Below are 19,000 nucleotides of genomic sequence, written 5' to 3'. Positions count from 1 at the left end.
TGGCTTCGAAGTACAATACGAAGCGTACAAAGTGGTATTGTTCAGTGGAGCAGACTGTCTGATTGCTTAGCATTGGTAGCGACAGCGCCACGAGCACAATAGCAAATGCTGTTGGCAGGTCTAGCTCTCTTGCATGGTCAGTAACCATTGGCACGTGATTGGATTTTTATATCTACCTCCAACGTACATATTTATGTTAATATATCATTGGATTCGTCAATATAGCAGACTGTAGCAAGTATTCACATCAGAGCAGAGGTCTAGAGGGAGATGCATACTTGATGACTTTTTGGAGCGTGGTAACTCAATTGTAAATAAAGCTAAATGCCTACTTGAAGCCTTGACACTATCTCGCAAAAATCATATATTGTGTCCCTTAGGATCCATTTATTTCATCGCTATAAATTTGTTTTACCTACTTAATGTACCAAATTCTTGAGCTAAGTAAGAGGCCTTTTACAACGACTGAGGAAATAACACCATCAACCAAAAAAAGCCATTGGTCATATGTACTTTAATGTCATATTTTGTATGATTACGTGAAAAGGGAAAAAGTAACATGGACTCTTACACAAGGAATAACTTGTATTTTTCCACATCGTCAAAATACGTGAACAATTGACATTATATTCCTGCGTGATTCTCGTGATTCCAAAATGTGTTCCCAAAAAACCAAACACTCATTTAAATACAATCTTTTTTCTAGCACCCACAGAGGCACAAAACAAACGAACCTCGCGCGTAACCAGCTCCCGCAGCTTCGGGACCAACATCAAGACCGACACTTCCAATGGCCCTAGCTTCGACTGCCCTGAGGAGTTCGGATACTATCCGCACCCATCGGATTGCACCCAATACTACGTGTGCGTCTTTGGAGGAGCGCTGCTTGAAAGTTGCACTGGCGGCTTGATGTACTCGCACGACCTGCAGACCTGCGACTGGCCGCGAAACGTCGGCTGCGAGTTGGCGGACACATCCTCCGAGCGCAACCTTGCACAAAGCCAGGTCCAGAGGCAAAGAGAACCCCATGCACAGCACGTGCCAAGCCGAGTACGTTTTGGAGCCGCTTTCAGCAGTCAGGGTGGCACACAGAAGACGGCCACAGTGCCGCCACAGTACCATCGTTCTCCACCACAGGTAATACAGGCGCAGGTGCAGAATATACCTCCTCCCCCACCGGAGCTGCGAGTGTCACCAAACCCGGTAATCACGTCGCGTGGTCAACCAAAACCGCTGATCGACTCCCAGGAGGACATTGCAAAGGTAACTCAAAAGAACATGAATTCGAAGACAAACTGAGGATTTATTTTGGGGGATCATTCTTTCAATTCTCCGAATTCATATAATATAATTGAAAAAAAAATAATATAAGAACTAAGCAAGTCGAGGTTTATATACCCTTGCAGTGATTAAATTAAAAAACAAAAAAAAATCGATGTTTGCGAGGGAATGTTTAAAAAAAAATCAAAATTAGAACAATATCTTTTGAATAATTATATGATTCAGGTGTCAATCGATGCGCTCTTTTTACAGACCCATAACCACAATTTCAATATTTCAAATATTACGCTTTCGCCGCTTTTTCTCGTAAACTATTAAGTGTTGGTATGCATTCTCGTTAGTTTTTACGATACCCTTCGATTTTTGTATTACTCCTTAATATCGAACAGCAGATTTTTGTTTCTTCGTGTATATATAGTACATAGTAGTCGACTTCACACACTTTCCTGGTAGGTACGTAAGCTTTCCATCTAGTGATTTCTAATTTTAAAATTTTCACACAAATGAACTTTTAAAACCGAAATAAAATGTAAATATTTTATGTAATTTAGCTGTATGCTGATGCGCAGGAATCATTGCCGCCTGTGGAAGAAGAGGAGTCCGACCGTCAGCAGAGAGTGTATCGAGGCCAACCCAGTACCGTTAGTCAAGTTCAACGCGATCGCGATGGTATTATTCACCAAGCTAGTATTAATTCTATTCCTCAAACTGGAAAAATCGGATCTTACGCTTTTGGAACCGCCTATAGGTAAGCTGTTATTCCTGCCACAAGTAGCTCAGATCTCACAATCGTTGCTTTCTAATCGATGACACTACTTTTTGATGCCAGCAAAATTCCAAGCAACTCATTATGTTACATGCTCTTTTCTCTCATACAACGCATACTGCGCTATCTTTTTGCACCACCCGACACCGACACATCTACACTCCGACTTAAACCCGGACAACCTTTACGCTTTTGGAAAAAACACTGTACACGAACAGCGAAAGCCTGCAGGACGACCATACTCACGAACTGTCCTACAACCGACTTGATGAAAGTAGGCGACGCAAACGCCGCGACCTTAGTGCCCAGCCGACGAAAGTTTCAGAAGAAAAAAATCGCAACGACTCAAATTGTTCAAGCGTAGTGTTTGAGCGCACTAGCCCTACCGCGCTTTCTGTTTCTACTGAGACTTCAAATATTTCATACAGTTCTCAAGAACGCTTAAACGATGGTGCGCCGGCAATTGGTAGGATGTGTAAATACTCTTCCAAAATACGTCAGCTAAAGAGCGAGAACGCAATGGAATTCGACTACAAAGAAATTCCTGGCGAAGACAGCCAGTTGATGGAAGGATATGAAGACGAGGATGATGTGGCCACGGGTGAGTCGAAGAGACGACCACGCCAGCTACGACCTATTTCACATACATCACTGAAGTGGCCGGGACAAAACTACCGCGCCATTGACGCACCCCCTCTTCCACAGGTTTCTCAGCAAGCGGGATACAGCTTTGGAAATTATAATCCATACCTCACACCACCCAATACTAATCCTGTCCACAATCAACAGCCATACGGCAACCCTAACTATAATCATCTACCCGGCTACCACTCATACGTGCATCAGCAACAACAATTGGCTTCTGCTGGGCCATTCTCTCAGAAAAAGCACAAATTGGCTTACACCGGCTACAATCTTTCGTTGCCTCCCCCGCCGCTGGAGGATGACTTTCGTCCCATAGCAGGTAGCTACTACGAAGCTGCCGGTGCAGCTCAAACTAGTCCTCGTTCGCCCAACAGCAAACAGCACCATTCTAACGCTGGCGACCTGCTCCCTTATCTGATACAACAGTTGAAGGAGCTAAAAGAACAGCGCAAGCACCAGAGTGATAACTTTGCGTACTTCCGTCTGGACAATCAGCCAATAAGTCCGGTACCCAATCAAGCAGTCACACCCGTACCCACAATTAGCACCACTTACTACTCCCCAGTAGACCCGTCCAAGCTCTCACAACAGGTTACATCAAATGGTCAATACAGCACAATGGGCGGATTCTACAACAACCAAAAACCGGGTCAAGCCTCCTTTAATCCCAACTATCCCGGCAAGTTGATATCCCAGTATAGTATTGCCTCTAACGGACATGACAGCACGACGGAAAGCAACTACTTTCAGTACAACATTGTTGCTAACCAGAAGATGAAGGGTGTGTTTAGCACAGCTCCGCCAAACCAGATTGATCATTCTGCAGTTAAAGTTCGGCCCCCAGTCACGCCGCTGCATGTGACTCAGAGTATTAACGTGGTCTCTGCCCCAAATTTGACCTACAGAATACCTAATCGTCTGCAGCAAGCCCCATTTGCTCTATTTCCCGAAGGCATTAGCTACGCCATCAACAGCACCATTCCAGAATCCTACCAAACTTTCACTAAATCAGTCAGCACATCAGCAACACTGCTGGCGGATATGCTTACTACAACGCCTAAGTCAAAACTGACAAACTTTCAGTTTAACATCAACGAGTTCATGGCCAATCTTAAGGAAAGCGATTTGGCCAGTGTCAACCCGGCTGTTAATCCGTTGATCAAATATTTGAAAGATCTTAGTACTGACGATAACGGAAATAAAAATTTACCCAATCCGCTGGTTAATCGTCGCCCCGTAACTGGGAGTACCAGCACCTTGAACAGCACAGCTACGACCCCCCAGGTAGACATCACGCCGAACACACCAGCGTACAAAAAACGCATAAGACCTGAGCCGACACTCCCCACGCAGAGCACTCCGACTACAATGAGGATTCTGAAAGGCTACGAACATTTTATTAAGGGCATACAGAATCAACTCAACTCGCGGAACTCTAGCCAAAGTACCGTCTACAACACATCAACCACTTTAATACGAATGCCAACCACCACGACCATCAAGAGTGTCGACTATTATGACGAGGATTACGAAGAGGATGATGACATATTGCCTCCGTCTCAAATGCCTCCTTATATGCCAGTCTCCGAGACCATGGCCCCTCCCCGCCGACATTTGGCTACAGTAAGACCCAATACTGAGTCGCCAGGGAAAGGTCCAGCCAATTTCCAGACGGGGTTTCTGGAGGCAACAACAACCCGACGTCCGTTTCCCAACTTCACCCAGGAGAAGCAAGCAGCTGCTGAGGCCGACGTGCCCTCATTTATAAGCTTTCCTAGTGACATTTTCCAAGAACTAAAGCAACGGCTGCCCAAGCTCCCGGAATCCAACGCCCCACAATCCAGTACCAAAATACTCACAACTCCACGCAGTGTGCGCCCAACCTCCCATCCAAGGCCTATCGCCTCCAGTACAGAACAGCAGTCAACTCGAGTGCGTTATACAACTATCCGACCACGCATACGAGGACAACAAAAATGGAATACGACGTCACCAGTCCAAGAACAAAAGGAAATAAATAATCATACCGAAAGCAATACCGTTGTCTTAAACTCAAGCAAGCAGAGCAACCCGGGCGGCATTCCTCTAAACTCAATACATGCCGGCTCAAGTCCAGAAAGACACAGGTAGCTATATGAGCCGAGACAAATCTCTGATTGTTGAATTCTATAATGCCGCTACACAGATACACAAGAATTTAGTGAATACAGAAACCAAGTGCTCCTCTATGTAAATATACCATATATTCTACACCGCTCCGCCCAACTCGGCGGCAACACCGTTTATACGTATACGATAAGACCCACTACTAAGCAATTCACGTAACGAAATTATCAAGCTGTACAGTTGACTAAACAAATGTTCTGGACTGGGCTCCTTTAACTATAACCATAATTTTAACGCTAACCCCAGCTAATTTCTTGTGCTAATCGCTTCAATCTTTTCATCCATCTTTTGTACTTATTATTTTGTAAAATTTGTAGAAATTTTCTTAAAATCTTATTTTACTTTTATCTTTCCTATTTATAAAAACCACATGTCTCTCATTAATGTACCCTATAACATTTTTTGAATTTTTGGCAATGTATATAATTTTTGCTATTTATTCGACAACTCTACTCTCACAAACCATCAACAACAAAAACAACAACTTGAACAGAGTTGAGTCGCCTTCACCGTCATCGCTAGGGACACCGCAACCCGCTAATATATTTGTACAGCCCACGTCAGCAGCCCCGCCGCAACAGTCAGAGCCCAATCGTAACTACTACAATGCATCTACATTTAATCATGGGGGCAGCTACCAACCACAGCAGCAAAACCAACAACAACAGCCACAACCAACACCATTCCAACAAGCGCAACCACAAGAACAACATCAGCAGCAGGCACAAGCCCCAACACATTCATATGACACATCCTATTATTCGGTTTACGACGACGATATCGATTTATATAGGGATATAGAGTACCATCAGCAACAGTCACAGGAGCAGCAGAAAACACCTACGCCGCAGTATCAGTCGGCAGTGCGCCAACAGCAGGCCCACCCAACCTACCGCCCCTTAGAGCTTCCCGCCACTCCGAAGCCCCCCTCTTACGAAAACCAGCCAGCGTACAATACAGACTACGATGAGGATATTAATAGCCAGGTACAGAAAAATCTATATTAGTATTTCTCATATTGTAACTTTTAAATACCGTTTCTTTTCACAAACTATATATATATTTAAATACTACGAATTTTATGTTTACCCATAATTTTAGATTGAACAGGATAATGCGTACGATCATCCAACACGTACTCCTCAAAGGTAAGTAATTCCATTTAAATGCTTTGAAGCCACGGCATTCGTTAATTTAAAAAGCATTTTAAAAGAGATCATCCACGAAAAAACTCAATCCCAGAAAAACAGTCAGCCTTGCAAGCATGAAAAGTTCCTGCAATAAGAAGTATCCCGCAAAACTAGTTAGAACCCTAACAAGTGTAAAACTTCATATTCTCACTACACATGCATCAAAATTTTTACACAACCACCAAGCCAATACGTATACACCAAACCACAATACATTTATCTATCAGGGCAGAACATGTGGCCATACAAAAACTGGATACCCGAGCCAGCCACTCGAGCACACTCACTCTAACAACGCCAGCATCTCAACCGGAAGTACTCACATACTACGAAACGCTGACCACAGCCTATGCTCCGAAGGGCGGGTCTAGCGACTACGGCTATGGGTCGATAGAAGACTATGACCAGAGGGACCGTTTACTAACCGAAGTCAAGTCAAGGCCCCATACCGGTACGGAAGACTTTGACCTAATTGCCAATGTTGTGGGCCATACCGACAAGACCACCGGAACTCCACCAACACGATCGCAAAAAACGAAATCGACGCCGCCACATAACGGAAGCCATGCAAGGAGTTCCAACACCACAACACATGCTGTTACGTTTACAAAGTCCTCAACAATAACAACCACATCCACATTTCCTCCAACGACAACAACAAAACTTGCAAGGTATTTTACCTATTCATTGGAATCGCTACCTGAAAAAACATCTGAACAAAAGTATCTCTGCCAGTCGCCTTTCAACGTAATCGCGGATCAGTCATAAACCGATTTTCATGAAGCTTGTAATATATCATATTTACAAACCATTTGCAGCTTAAAATTTTGGCTATCACACAGTTACACCCTTATAGCAATGTAATGATATATACAGCGTCAGCAAAGTTACACACTTTTTTGCGTCGTGACAGGGATCAAAAGCTATGCTGACTGTTTAGACACTTTTGTTACTTAATTTTGTTTTTGTTTATCTTTCTAATATGATTATTTACTCACATATATTGCATGACTATTCATAAGATAACGTTTAGGTGATTCGAAATATAGGTACGCATGAGCATGCTTCTATCCGTTAAATGCAGTTGTCTCAGATTACAGCCCAACCGAAAACGATAACCAAAAACCAAAATTAATTAAAAAATCTGAGAACCAAAAGGCTAGGCAAATAGGCGACTCTATACGTATTTAAATAAGTTACTAACACTTATGTGATTACTTATTCCAATACACGTCTCTTCAACAGCTCGAAAGCGCATGCAAATAAGCCATATAAACAACATATTCCTGACAAGTCAAAAACAACCACAAAAGCTTCCAGTACATCTTACATGACCACGACCAGCTCCACACCTTTTCCTAATCACCTTACTTATAGTTCAAATCCTTTTCTCCAATCGAAACTACAACAAGTTGCTAAGTCGTTGGCAAGAGTAGTGCCAAGCAGTCAACCTAGGATAAATTTTACCGGTTACCCTCAAGCTCAAAACCTTACAAACTCGCCCCACCAGTCCACAAGTTTGGAATCAGTTCCTGACCAAGTTTCCGGTCAAATTATTTCCCTAATTCCCCCGCCCACCACCACGCAAAGGCCCTTGGTAAAGGACAACTCCAGTAATAGCAGCCCGGACAACGTTGACAGTGCCTTTGACAAGAGTCATACAATTAATCAGACGGTTGATCCGCCAAAGAGTCGCTCCTTTGAAACGACCACATCGTCAAAGTTCCTAGATTTTATTAATGCCGCAGCGTATGGTACAAGCCCGAGTGGCATTCGGCTGAATGAAGTGCCAGATAATCTTGTTAACAAGGATATTCCTTTTCGAGACAAGGACAACTCGTTTGAGTCGAGCTCACCGAACACAGAACCAGAGCCCAAACGTTTTCAGAAGTACGTAGATTCTGATGTACCTCCACAAAGTTTTAAAGTTCCCACAAAGGGTGGAATGCGAGCACCAACGGAAGAAATGGAAAGCACAAGCACAACCAGGCCAAGTAAGCCCCTACAATATAGTCTTCAAAGTGGATCAAAAGGTTTTAGTTTGCATGTGGAGCCAATGATCGCAAAGACGAAAAGTTTTTCCACAAGCACAACCACAACTAGCTCAACAACACTGGCGGACTTATTTCAGAAGTTCGTCGACATCAAACCTACAACTTACGCTCCACCACTTCTCATTTGGCGTAGTGGAAGGCCCATCATTCAACAAGCACTTCATAGACCAACAGTCGCAACTTTCATCACATCTACTAGCGTTACTACAACTACATCTCCTCCTACAACTTCTAAAGATGTAGCTGAGTCTAGCAGCACTACCAGGGCCATTACAGCATCAAAATCTGCGGCGCAGCCCAGCCGAGAACAGAATTTTCTACCAAGGGCAGGTTATTTGCCCCGTTCCAATTATTTCAAGGAAAGTCCAAATCGAGTAACAGCCAACCCTGCTATGCATTTTGTCTCACCGTTCAAAAGCCTTGAGAACTTGCTTCATGAAGATCGCCAGCACCACCATCACCAACTACGGACTACAACCAGACCCCGCTACACAAATTCTCCTGCCTTTCCGGAGTTCCTCCAGACTACGGCAAAATCACGAAAGAATCTTTTTATGATGGCGTCTGTTAGAAACTCTAGTAAAGATGTTTTGGCCACAATGGAGACAGGAAACGCTCGCAACTTTAGTGTCAGCGACGCTATACTAAGCACATTCAGTCCTCAGCGTCCTGCCCCAAGTATGCTGCGAACCACTACCACGACTACAACAACTACTACCATGAGACCACCTCCCCTAGGAATAACGTCGACTGAAGATTCAACAACCGTTTCTGCCATAATCGCTTCCTCTGCCATCCAAATATCACAGTCCCCAAAGCCTGCGCGTGGGCGCTCTCGATACACGGCGGCCACTTTAAACAGTCTCGGGGACAGCGGGGACGAGCCCACGACTTATGCACCCAAGCTTAGATTGCTCCGCGGATATGATCCCATTCCGCTGCCTAAAACCAAGCCCCAACGAGTACAAGTGATCGGCAATCAGAGGTCTTTGTTAGGTGGGCCAACAGCAATGCCACATGAAAAGTATAGGGAAATAAAGGGCACATTGCACGCCAGAGATCTCGCCTTTGGCTCCCAAAATATACTAAGCAAGTCGCTTAAACATAAAGCAATCGAAAATGAAGCCAGCGTTTCGGACGAGCCAAGAGCCGAGGCGTTAATAAGCAAGCCTTTGGAGGACAGTTATCAAAATGGCATTAATGAAAAAGAAACTGCAATAGATTACAGCTCCACCGAACACGTGGTGGCAATAACAGAACGTCCAACTGTCAAGTTCCTTTACTCTAACAAATACCGACAGCAAACGGCGGAGCACACTCTAGCAGATAGTCTTCAAAACTCCGGCTACATAACATCGCCTAACGGGTCGTCACAGAAGTTCAGATCCGCCAACGTCCTTGATCAACTGAGGCAATTTCTTTCCGGCAGTGACAGCAACAGCAAAAGCGATGAGAGTGCCAATTCCCAATTCGTTAATGAGTATTCACTCCCCGAATTAAGGTCCGCTATCGGTGAAATCAAGAAACTGTACTTGCCCAACGACCGGCCAGCAACGACCACTTTAAAATCTAGCACGACTACGTTGCATCCTGATACCACGCCTATTGCCACACTATTTCCAATCCGAATCAAGGGAGTATCCGTTTTACCGTCTCTTAACATCTTGACCGCTAATTCCACTTTAACAGAAAGAACAACGTCAAGCACTCCTGATTTTAGTACCCCTAGAACCCTCAAAACCCCTCCAGTTTCTCTAACTACTGTCCCCACTATTCCCACCGGTACAGCTACACCCTCCTCATTTGCACCGCACACTGCGCGCGCTTCGAGGGTGAATAATGATATTAAGTCGTCGATTGCTGCCGCTGCCCTAGGCCCTAGCACCTCAACCTATCAGCCACCAGTGTCAGCGGGTAAAACCCAAAAGTTTCAAATCGGCTTCGCTACCAACAATAAAAATCACCAACTCCAAAAGAGCAGCATCAACCATAATGGGCCCGCAGCCTCAGCCTCTGTGAAGTGCTCCGATAGCACACTAAACGCCAAATGCAACGAAATCTCTTCAAGGTATAGATACCCGTATCAAGCAATCTTGCTTCTAAGTTCAGTCGATCTACTATCTTATTGCTCTCTTTATTCCTTTATTAGAATCACCGTAATTTCGTTTTGTACACAACAAACCAAGCCCCAACACTGTACTGTTTTTATTATACTGTTTTCAAGCTTTCTCTAGTCTCTCATACCACCCCCATCTACCCACCTCTAATTACATATTTATAGTAACTCTTCCATTTGGTTGGTGTTGATTGTTGACTTCATCCTGTCAACAGTTTTCTTTGCTTGAAACCCAATACCTATTGAACAGTGTTTGATTAATGTACTTATATGTAAATATTCAAAGTAGTGTTCTATTTTACAGAAAATTACTCGGTGACATTATGCAAAGCACACAAGTTCTTACTACAATTTAACTGCTGGTTAAAATGTTGCAAATACTTTAGTAAATAAATTGTAGAAAGTTGTCATTATAAAATTCCGTCAACCGATCGCTGGTTATCGTTATATTCCTAGCGGTGGTGGATAGTTAAGTATATCCCTACAAAATTTTTTTATTCTATATTCACGTCAATTGGTTTTCCAAATTTTTAAATGTCATCAATAACCAATAAGTTAAATATTAAAGAAATTCATATTTTTTAGTTTACATTTTTAATTTGTATGCAAAATGGATATATAGATCATATATAAAAAACGGAATAAACAAATTAATTGAAACATTTTCATATACGACACCGATAAAAGGCAAACAAAACTAAATCAAATTTTTCGCACATTTTACCGAGCATAAATTTGGTACACGCTTGTGTGTTGTTACAAGAAAATAATATTTAGACCCCATAGTAAATCCTCTAGATAGTCTACGCAATTGTCTTTAAGTATAAATCTCTACTGCTTAGATTAAAAACTTCAACAATAAATAAATCAGACTATTTGTGCAACTTATTGTGAATGATTGCTCATGAAGTCTTTACGCATAAATAATACAATTATTTGTATTTTCTCAGTCTGTATTGTCGTTTAAAACGAAACACATTAGTATGCTATAAAACTTTTTGGTTCTCACTATAGAAAAAAGTTAATGAATTGGGCTATTATATTATGTTGCTTTTGTCGGTGAAGGTGATAAAAAGTTAAAATTAAAAGTTTGTAATGATTACTAACCAACATATACCATTCAAACAGTTAATCTTGCGTTCCTTAGTATCTCTTGTGTATTTGTGCAGCACAAATTAGTAAATGCCATTTAAATTAAATTATATTTGAGTAGAGAAGCTATGACCCTACCAACTCAAACCTTTTCATAAACAACTATATCGACAAACCTCATCTAGAAACAACAACAGGAACCGGGGCAGTGCCATGTACAGTAATCAGGATCGAGACGTGATATCCACGCCCAACCGCGGAACTCATCCTCCGTAAGGAATCGTCTAATATTTTGTTGCGCAGTAAGATAACGTAAAATTTTTTAAGACGAACGCGGCCAACACTTAAGCCATCGGGAACAATTGTATCAAAGGCTCAAGAGTTTGTGGATATATACCGTTACCCACCGTCCCGCCCTGACCCTATTTACCCACAGCCTATGCCAGATAAAACGGCAGCCAAATGCCGAAAGGACGTATGCCTTTTGCCTGACTGCTATTGCGGAGGAAGAGATATTCCTGGTAAGTACACGCCCAGTTAGGTAGATCACGATTTTAGTGCAGAAACAATAGCCCTTATGCTAAATAATAACAATAATGCAAACCAATGTGTAGGCGGATTAAACGCCTCAGAGACCCCGCAATTCGTACTTATGACGTTCGATGATGCCGTCAATACCATTAATATTGATCTTTACGAGGAACTCTTTAATAATAAGTCGCGGAAAAATCCCAACGGTTGTTCTTGGCGCGGAACTTTTTACCTATCACACGAGTGGACGGACTACGTCATGGTACAGGATTTGTACTCGCAAGGGCATGAAATGGCCTCCCACACCGTTTCGTAAGTTGCGTTAAACCGTGTTGCCATTTTCGAGGGTCTCATTCTCCTAAAGCGCCTCTTGATCACAGTCCACATCGGTATCTTGTTCTTGGCTAAAATGGTTACTCGTTCTATATCCATCTGCTATGATTTTCTTACTTTTTTCACCCACATTTCATCTACATTGTTAGGCGAGCTACCTGTTGAAAGCATCCCTCAGATCGTTCTCTTGACCTTTGACGATTCCGTTAATGACCTAAACAAGCAGTTGTACACGGATCTTTTTGAAAAAGGTCGCGTCAATCCAAACGGCTGTCCCATCACAGCCACTTTTTACGTTTCCCACGAGTGGACTGACTACAGTCAAGTGCAGAATCTTTACGCCGATGGACATGAAATGGCTTCGCATACAGTTTCGTAAGTAGATGGAACAAGTTTTTGACCCGACAATGAAATACACAATAAAGTCAACTAGTAGAGGTATCGCCGAATCACGGTACTTACATATGTAGTCAATCACCTCTCATAACAAATCTCACACAGAATAAACCCAAATCGCTTTGTTTACAAAAAATAACACTTATTTATATACCTGTCCTTTGGAAAGAGTGTAACATGTGGAAGGGACCGTTTACCACTAGCTCGTCTGTCTCTCTAATAGTCCGTATGAACGTCGAATCTTAATAAATATAAAAGCTCTAAAGCTAAGACTAAACATGAATTTATTCAGAAGATGGACACGCCCACTCTTAGACTCTTAAACAGCCGAAAACAGTCATGCCCATCGCTTTGAAAGATTTCTTGACTTAATTTTTGATTTTACAAAACGTTCCGTTTGTACTTCCACTATCTCAACACCGGGTATCTAATAGTCGAGTAAATTGACTATAGCGTTCTCACTTGCTAACAATAGAAATAACTATAAAGGCATTGATCTACAGTCACAGCTTTGGCGAGCAGTTCTCCCAGAAGAAGTGGACTCGTGAAATTGCCGGACAGCGTGAGATCCTTGCTGCGTACGGCGGTGTCAAGATGTCGGATGTTCGAGGCATGCGTGCTCCTTTCCTGTCGGTGGGCGGAAACAAAATGTACAAAATGCTGTACGACTCAAACTTCACCTACGACTCTTCCATGCCTGTCTACGAAAACCGACCACCCTCCTGGCCCTACACGCTTGACTACAAGATATTCCACGACTGCATGATTCCGCCTTGCCCGACCCGTTCCTATCCTGGGGTGTGGCAGGTACCTATGGTCATGTGGCAGGACCTTAACGGAGGCCGCTGTTCTATGGGCGATGCCTGTTCCAACCCTAGTGATGCAGATGGAGTGACAAAGATGATTATGAAGAACTTTGAACGTCATTACACTACAAACAGGTAAACCTCTACTGAAACTCTTAATTTAGGTTTAAATTTGAAACAATGGCCCTATGGCTTATTTAATTTCTTCATCTATGTATTTTAGAGCACCATTTGGCTTGTTTTACCACGCTGCATGGTTTACCCAGCCCCATCACAAAGAGGGCTTTATTAAATTTCTTGATGCCATCAATGCAATGCAAGATGTGTGGATAATAACCAACTGGCAAGCGCTTCAATGGGTGCGAGACCCTACACCGATATCACGCATAAACTCATTCCAACCATTTCAGTGCGATTATTCGGTAGGTATACACAGTTGATTAACAATCTAGTTCAGGAAACCAATTAAAACCAAAAAAAACAATTGAATATCAACAAGGATCGGCCCAAACGCTGCAACAACCCAAAAGTGTGTAATTTGTGGCACAAGTCCGGCGTCCGGTACATGAAAACGTGTCAACCATGCCCCGACATTTACCCCTGGACTGGAAAATCTGGAATTCGATCTTCCCGAATCGATAATGAAGTTGAAGAGCCGGCAGCGTAAGACTGGAAATCAATAGTCTCGCGTTGACCATTTGCGGATGGACCATCAATAGGCAAAAGGGACACCTGACAATCCAAGATACTGAAATATAAAAGCGATAAACATTTGAGCTCAAAATACGGAGTTCACTCGTTAAAATGTTTTCTAACAATTTCGTCATTTTAGCTAATTCTTTAAAAGGAGCCTAGTTACATTTTTGCAGCATGTTAATACAAATTATTTATTCCCTTTTGCATACTCCATACCATTCTGTATATTCCTATAGATATTTACGATACATTGAGCACGCAATCGCTGCACGACCCTTGTAAACGGAAATCAATTAGGCATAGAACCCTATTTTAATAAGTACTAATAAAAGGCGTAATTGGTGCACCGAGTCTTTGAAAATAATAAAATTACAAGTATGATTTGGATGCATCAAGTCCACACACCAAGAACGCATTTAGGTATTAGGCTAATATAATTTTTTGTTTACATGTGATAAAGAGATACAGCTGAATTTATGTATTATTAGATTGGCTCAAGCCTCCTTTTTCCCACTTAAACTGCGTATTTTTAATGAAAATATTGTCAAAGCCAAATTGGTATTGGGTTTGGGTGCATTAAGATTAACCAGTGCGGTTTCAAGTTTAAGTTATTTTATTGGTGTGAGTCTAAAAATAATGAGCGCTAAATTTGTTTAGTCGTAATGTATTATTTTTTAAATTAAAATCTTTAAAAAGTTTAACAAAAACTTTATAGCCTTAGTCCTAACTAATGGATACGCAAAGGCAGTCAATTGAAGAGAATAAAAAACGCGAAAAAGGGTAAATAAGTTGATTCCCAGAATTGAGACGGTCTCTGCAAATTAAATTATTTAATTTAGTTAAATGAAACGACATGCACGCCTGCCGTGAACCATTCAATAATATGCGAAAGTATTACGAGGATTCCACATCCAATAATTAGACATGGTGATTAAATAGTGCAAGCGGGATAACTAATAAGGGCACGCAAAAAATATAATTTAAACTTAAAGAGCAGGCGCAAAATAAAAAAAATAGAAATGCGAGTGAATTAAATATTTTATGCTAGATTTTGTAACAATATAAATGTAACAATAAAATGAAATATTACAATTTTTATTATTTTTCAACATTGGAATATTTCTAAATACAGCAAAAAAAAAGTCTGATTCTGATTGTACCGACATGAAATATTTGCTGCAGGTGTTACAATTACCGTTCTTGCATTAACCACGATAATAAACCCTATATAATTATGGAGGTGATGAACCCTAGCGTGCAAGCTTTCAATCTATATAGGGGTATAAAAGGGGAAAAGGCTCACAGCTGAAAACACATCGAACTCCAAACTTGCGCTCGATATGTCATATTATTGGGTAGCTCTGGTCTTATTTACCGCGCAAGCCTTTTCAATTGAAGGGGATAGATCCGCTAGTTATCAAGAGAAGTGTATTAGCCGACGGCTTATCAACCATTATCAATTAAACAAAGAAATTTTTGGTGTGGGAATGTGCGATGGTAATAATGAAAACGAGTTCCGTCAAAAACGCCGTATTGTCCCTACATTTCAAGGCAATCCAAGGCCACGAGGTGAACTTTTGGCCAGTAAGTTTCACGTAAATTCCTATAACTTCGAGCAGACTAACTCATTGGTTGGGTTGGTTAACAAAATTGCCCAAGAGTACCTCAATAAATGCCCACCGGTCATATATTATGATAGCTTTGTGGAAAAATCTGACGGATTAATTCTAGAGAATTTGTTCAAGGTAAGCTCGAAAGAAGCCTTTAGTGCACTAATACATAAGAACATTGCATTTAAAATATCAAACTAAGGTTATATAATGAGTTCACTACATTTTTTATCAATATAGGTATTTACATGTAATCTGTACACCTTATGGACCTGAACTGGGCGATAGCCATATCAGGCCATATCGTATCCGTATAAGCAACAGACATTCGTTAGTAATCGTGTTTAAATAGGTTCTCGCAGATATATCAAAATTATATAGCATAAAATCATTAGTTACATCATTTAACAAACATTCGCTGCGTCTTTGTTTTTGGAATGTGAGTGCTTAATCTCAAATTTCTAGCTTTTATAGTTCCTGGGATTTCGACGTTCATACGGACCATATCGACTTGGCTATTGATCCTTATAGAATCAATATGTATGTAGAATGTATATACTTTACATAGTCGAAAACGCTCCCTTGTACTTGTAACATTTATTTTAAAGAATCTCGTATACCCTTTTACTCTACGAATAACGGGTATGAATACAATTTTATTTACTTTTCAGACTATTCCTATTACTTTCTACCACGGGGAAATCAATGCAGACTACGAAGCAAAAAATAAACGTTTTACGAGCCATATAGATTGCAATTGCAAAAGCTACATTCTTTTCCTTTCGGACCCATTAATGACGCGAAAGATTTTAGGCCCGCAAACTGAAAGTCGTGTAGTTCTTGTCTCAAGGTCCACCCAATGGAGACTTCGTGATTTTTTGTCTTCGGAGCTATCCTCAAACATTGTAAATTTACTAGTTATTGGGGAATCGCTCATGGCTGACCCGATGCGCGTGAGTATTGCTTAATAGGGATACGTTTTTGTAACAAATAATGCGCTTCACACAGGAGCGCCCATACGTACTCTACACCCACAAGCTCTATGCAGATGGACTTGGCTCAAACACTCCGGTAGTGCTAACCAGCTGGATAAAGGGAGCTTTGTCACGTCCACATATAAATCTTTTCCCATCGAAGTTTCAATTTGGGTTTGCGGGACACAGATTTCAAATTTCAGCCGCAAATCAGCCGCCGTTTATTTTTCGAATTCGCACTTTAGATTCCTCAGGAATGGGCCAGTTGCGTTGGGACGGAGTTGAATTTCGTCTGCTGACAATGATATCTAAGCGGCTAAACTTTTCGATAGATATCACTGAGACCCCAACACGGTCGAATACGCGCGGGGTAGTAGACACCATCCAGGAACAGATTATAGAAAGAACAGTAGACATTGGTATGTCCGGTATATATATAACACAGGAACGGCTGATGGACTCAGCCATGTCGGTGGGGCACTCACCCGATTGTGCAGCTTTCATAACACTTGCATCGAAGGCGCTGCCGAAATACAGAGCCATAATGGGACCGTTCCAATGGCCAGTCTGGGTCGCTCTGATTTGCGTTTACCTCGGTGGAATATTTCCGATAGTTTTTACCGACCGTTTGACACTTAGCCATTTAATGGGTAATTGGGGTGAGGTAGAAAACATGTTCTGGTATGTATTTGGCATGTTCACAAACGCTTTCTCCTTCACCGGAAAATACTCGTGGAGCAACACGCGGAAAAATTCCACACGCCTTCTAATTGGAGCATATTGGCTCTTTACAATTATCATTACATCTTGCTACACAGGTTCCATCATAGCATTCGTAACGTTGCCAGCTTTTCCGGACACCGTTGACTCTGTGTTGGATCTGCTGGGATTGTTCTTTCGCGTTGGAACCCTGAGTAAGAAAAGGTTAGGCTCGCTACATTTGTATATAATATTTGGGCTTCTTACTTAAAGACAATGGTGGCTGGGAGACCTGGTTCCAGAACTCGACCCATATACCGACGTCTAGATTGTACAAGAAAATGGAGTTTGTCGGGTCCGTAGATGAGGGCATTGGCAACGTTACCCAGAGCTTCTTTTGGAACTATGCCTTTCTTGGCTCAAAGGCTCAGCTCGAATACCTGGTGCAGTCAAATTTTTCAGATGAGTAAGATCGATCCTTTATTTTTAATCTTCCCACCGTAAACGATATCCTCTTTTAGAAATATTTCCCGCCGATCGGCGCTTCATTTGAGTGAAGAGTGTTTTGCTCTTTTCCAAATAGGATTTCTGTTTCCCCGAGAGTCAGTGTATAAAATCAAAATCGACTCGATGATATTACTTGCCCAGCAAAGTGGTCTTATTGCAAAAATCAATAACGAGGTAAGCTGGGTCATGCAGCGATCATCTTCAGGACGCCTGCTCCAGGCAAGTTCTTCGAATTCCTTACGCGAAATAATTCAGGAAGAGCGCCAATTGACTACAGCGGACACAGAAGGAATGTTCCTGCTCATGGCACTGGGCTACTTTCTAGGAGCCACAGCCCTGGTATCCGAGATCGTCGGTGGGATTACCAACAAGTGCCGCCAAATAATCAAGCGCTCCCGCAAGTCGGCCGCCTCCTCTTGGTCGTCGGCGTCAAGTGGGTCAATGCTTCGCACTAATGCCGAGCAACTTTCCCATGATAAGCGAAAGGCCAATAGACGCGAGGCTGCTGAGGTTGCTCAAAAAATGAGTTTTGGAATGCGCGAGTTAAATCTTACCCGCGCAACGCTTCGGGAAATATACGGAAGCTACGGGGCACCTGAAACAGATCATGGTCAGCTAGACATCGTCCACACTGAGTTTCCAAACAGTTCTGCAAAATTAAATAATATTGAAGACGAAGAATCTCGGGAAGCTCTTGAATCTCTGCAGCGTTTAGACGAATTTATGGACCAGATGGATAACGACGGCAATCCTTCCTCACATACATTCCGTATTGACAATTAATCACAGAAATTTTTAAATGCAAATACAAAATAATCACTTTAGTGCACATGAAATTATATGTATTGAAATAAAAAGTTTGATGCAACAACAAATTTTACAGTTGTTTGGTATTTTGTATGGGAAAGTTTGTGGCAATATATGGTTTTACTTGAAAGCGGATTGGACATGGTCACACTGCCCACAAATCACAACATTGCGTTATAAATGAAGCACATCTAGTTTTGTGTTAAGAAAGTGGTTCACAATTTATATAGCAGGTTATGGTAAAACATCGATCGTTCCGAAAAATTCCGCTCGTTGGCACATTTTCTAAATTTTTCGTGCGACAGCGGTGATTATTATATGATATTATTAT

The 19,000-nt window shown here is 41.9% G+C and overlaps 2 protein-coding genes and 1 non-coding gene across 10 annotated transcripts in view, besides 2 other annotated features; 2 read left to right on the top strand and 1 right to left on the bottom strand.

The window, feature by feature from the left end:
- Cda5 (Chitin deacetylase-like 5) overlaps positions 1 to 15,162 on the top strand; it is a 40,003-nt gene extending 24,841 nt beyond the window's left edge. Inside the window, exons 3-14 of one of the 8 annotated variants that reach the window (NM_001258877.2) lie at positions 707 to 1,263; positions 1,833 to 2,029; positions 2,266 to 4,818; positions 5,652 to 5,844; positions 5,960 to 6,006; positions 6,276 to 6,719; positions 11,496 to 11,582; positions 11,638 to 11,831; positions 12,324 to 12,549; positions 13,074 to 13,511; positions 13,600 to 13,798; positions 13,876 to 15,162. In NM_001258877.2, coding sequence (NP_001245806.1) covers positions 707 to 1,263; positions 1,833 to 2,029; positions 2,266 to 4,818; positions 5,652 to 5,844; positions 5,960 to 6,006; positions 6,276 to 6,719; positions 11,496 to 11,582; positions 11,638 to 11,831; positions 12,324 to 12,549; positions 13,074 to 13,511; positions 13,600 to 13,798; positions 13,876 to 14,043 — 5,303 coding nt within the window. In that variant the 3' untranslated portion in view covers positions 14,044 to 15,162. Of the gene's footprint in view, positions 1 to 706; positions 1,264 to 1,832; positions 2,030 to 2,265; positions 4,819 to 5,351; positions 5,845 to 5,959; positions 6,007 to 6,275; positions 6,720 to 7,293; positions 10,171 to 11,495; positions 11,583 to 11,637; positions 11,832 to 11,924; positions 12,154 to 12,323; positions 12,550 to 13,073; positions 13,512 to 13,599; positions 13,799 to 13,875 lie in introns of all 8 variants that reach the window. The other 7 variants (NM_164354.3, NM_001103574.3, NM_001103575.2 and 4 more) reach the window with 7 other exon arrangements.
- Positions 12,776 to 13,034: a mobile genetic element.
- A 246-nt stretch (positions 15,163 to 15,408) lies between the features above and the next one.
- On the top strand, positions 15,409 to 18,741 carry Ir21a (Ionotropic receptor 21a). Its single transcript, NM_001103573.2, has 5 exons — positions 15,409 to 15,817; positions 16,354 to 16,635; positions 16,691 to 17,570; positions 17,629 to 17,821; positions 17,877 to 18,741. The coding sequence occupies exons 1-5, from the start codon at positions 15,413 to 15,415 to the stop codon at positions 18,643 to 18,645; spliced, it is 2,529 nt and encodes an 842-aa protein (NP_001097043.1). The 5' UTR covers positions 15,409 to 15,412; the 3' UTR covers positions 18,646 to 18,741.
- Positions 16,102 to 16,328: a mobile genetic element.
- On the bottom strand, positions 16,327 to 18,612 carry asRNA:CR43609 (antisense RNA:CR43609). Its single transcript, NR_047865.1, has 2 exons — positions 17,623 to 18,612; positions 16,327 to 17,566 (listed from the first exon to the last, which is right to left on the bottom strand).
- Positions 18,742 to 19,000: the final 259 nt, after the last annotated feature.

The sequence above is a fragment of the Drosophila melanogaster genome, chromosome 2L (genome assembly GCF_000001215.4).
Source record: "Drosophila melanogaster chromosome 2L".
NCBI lineage: Eukaryota > Metazoa > Arthropoda > Insecta > Diptera > Drosophilidae > Drosophila > Drosophila melanogaster.
The sequence above is the reverse complement of the archived record's forward strand: the minus strand, read 5'-3'. Positions and strand labels throughout refer to the sequence as shown.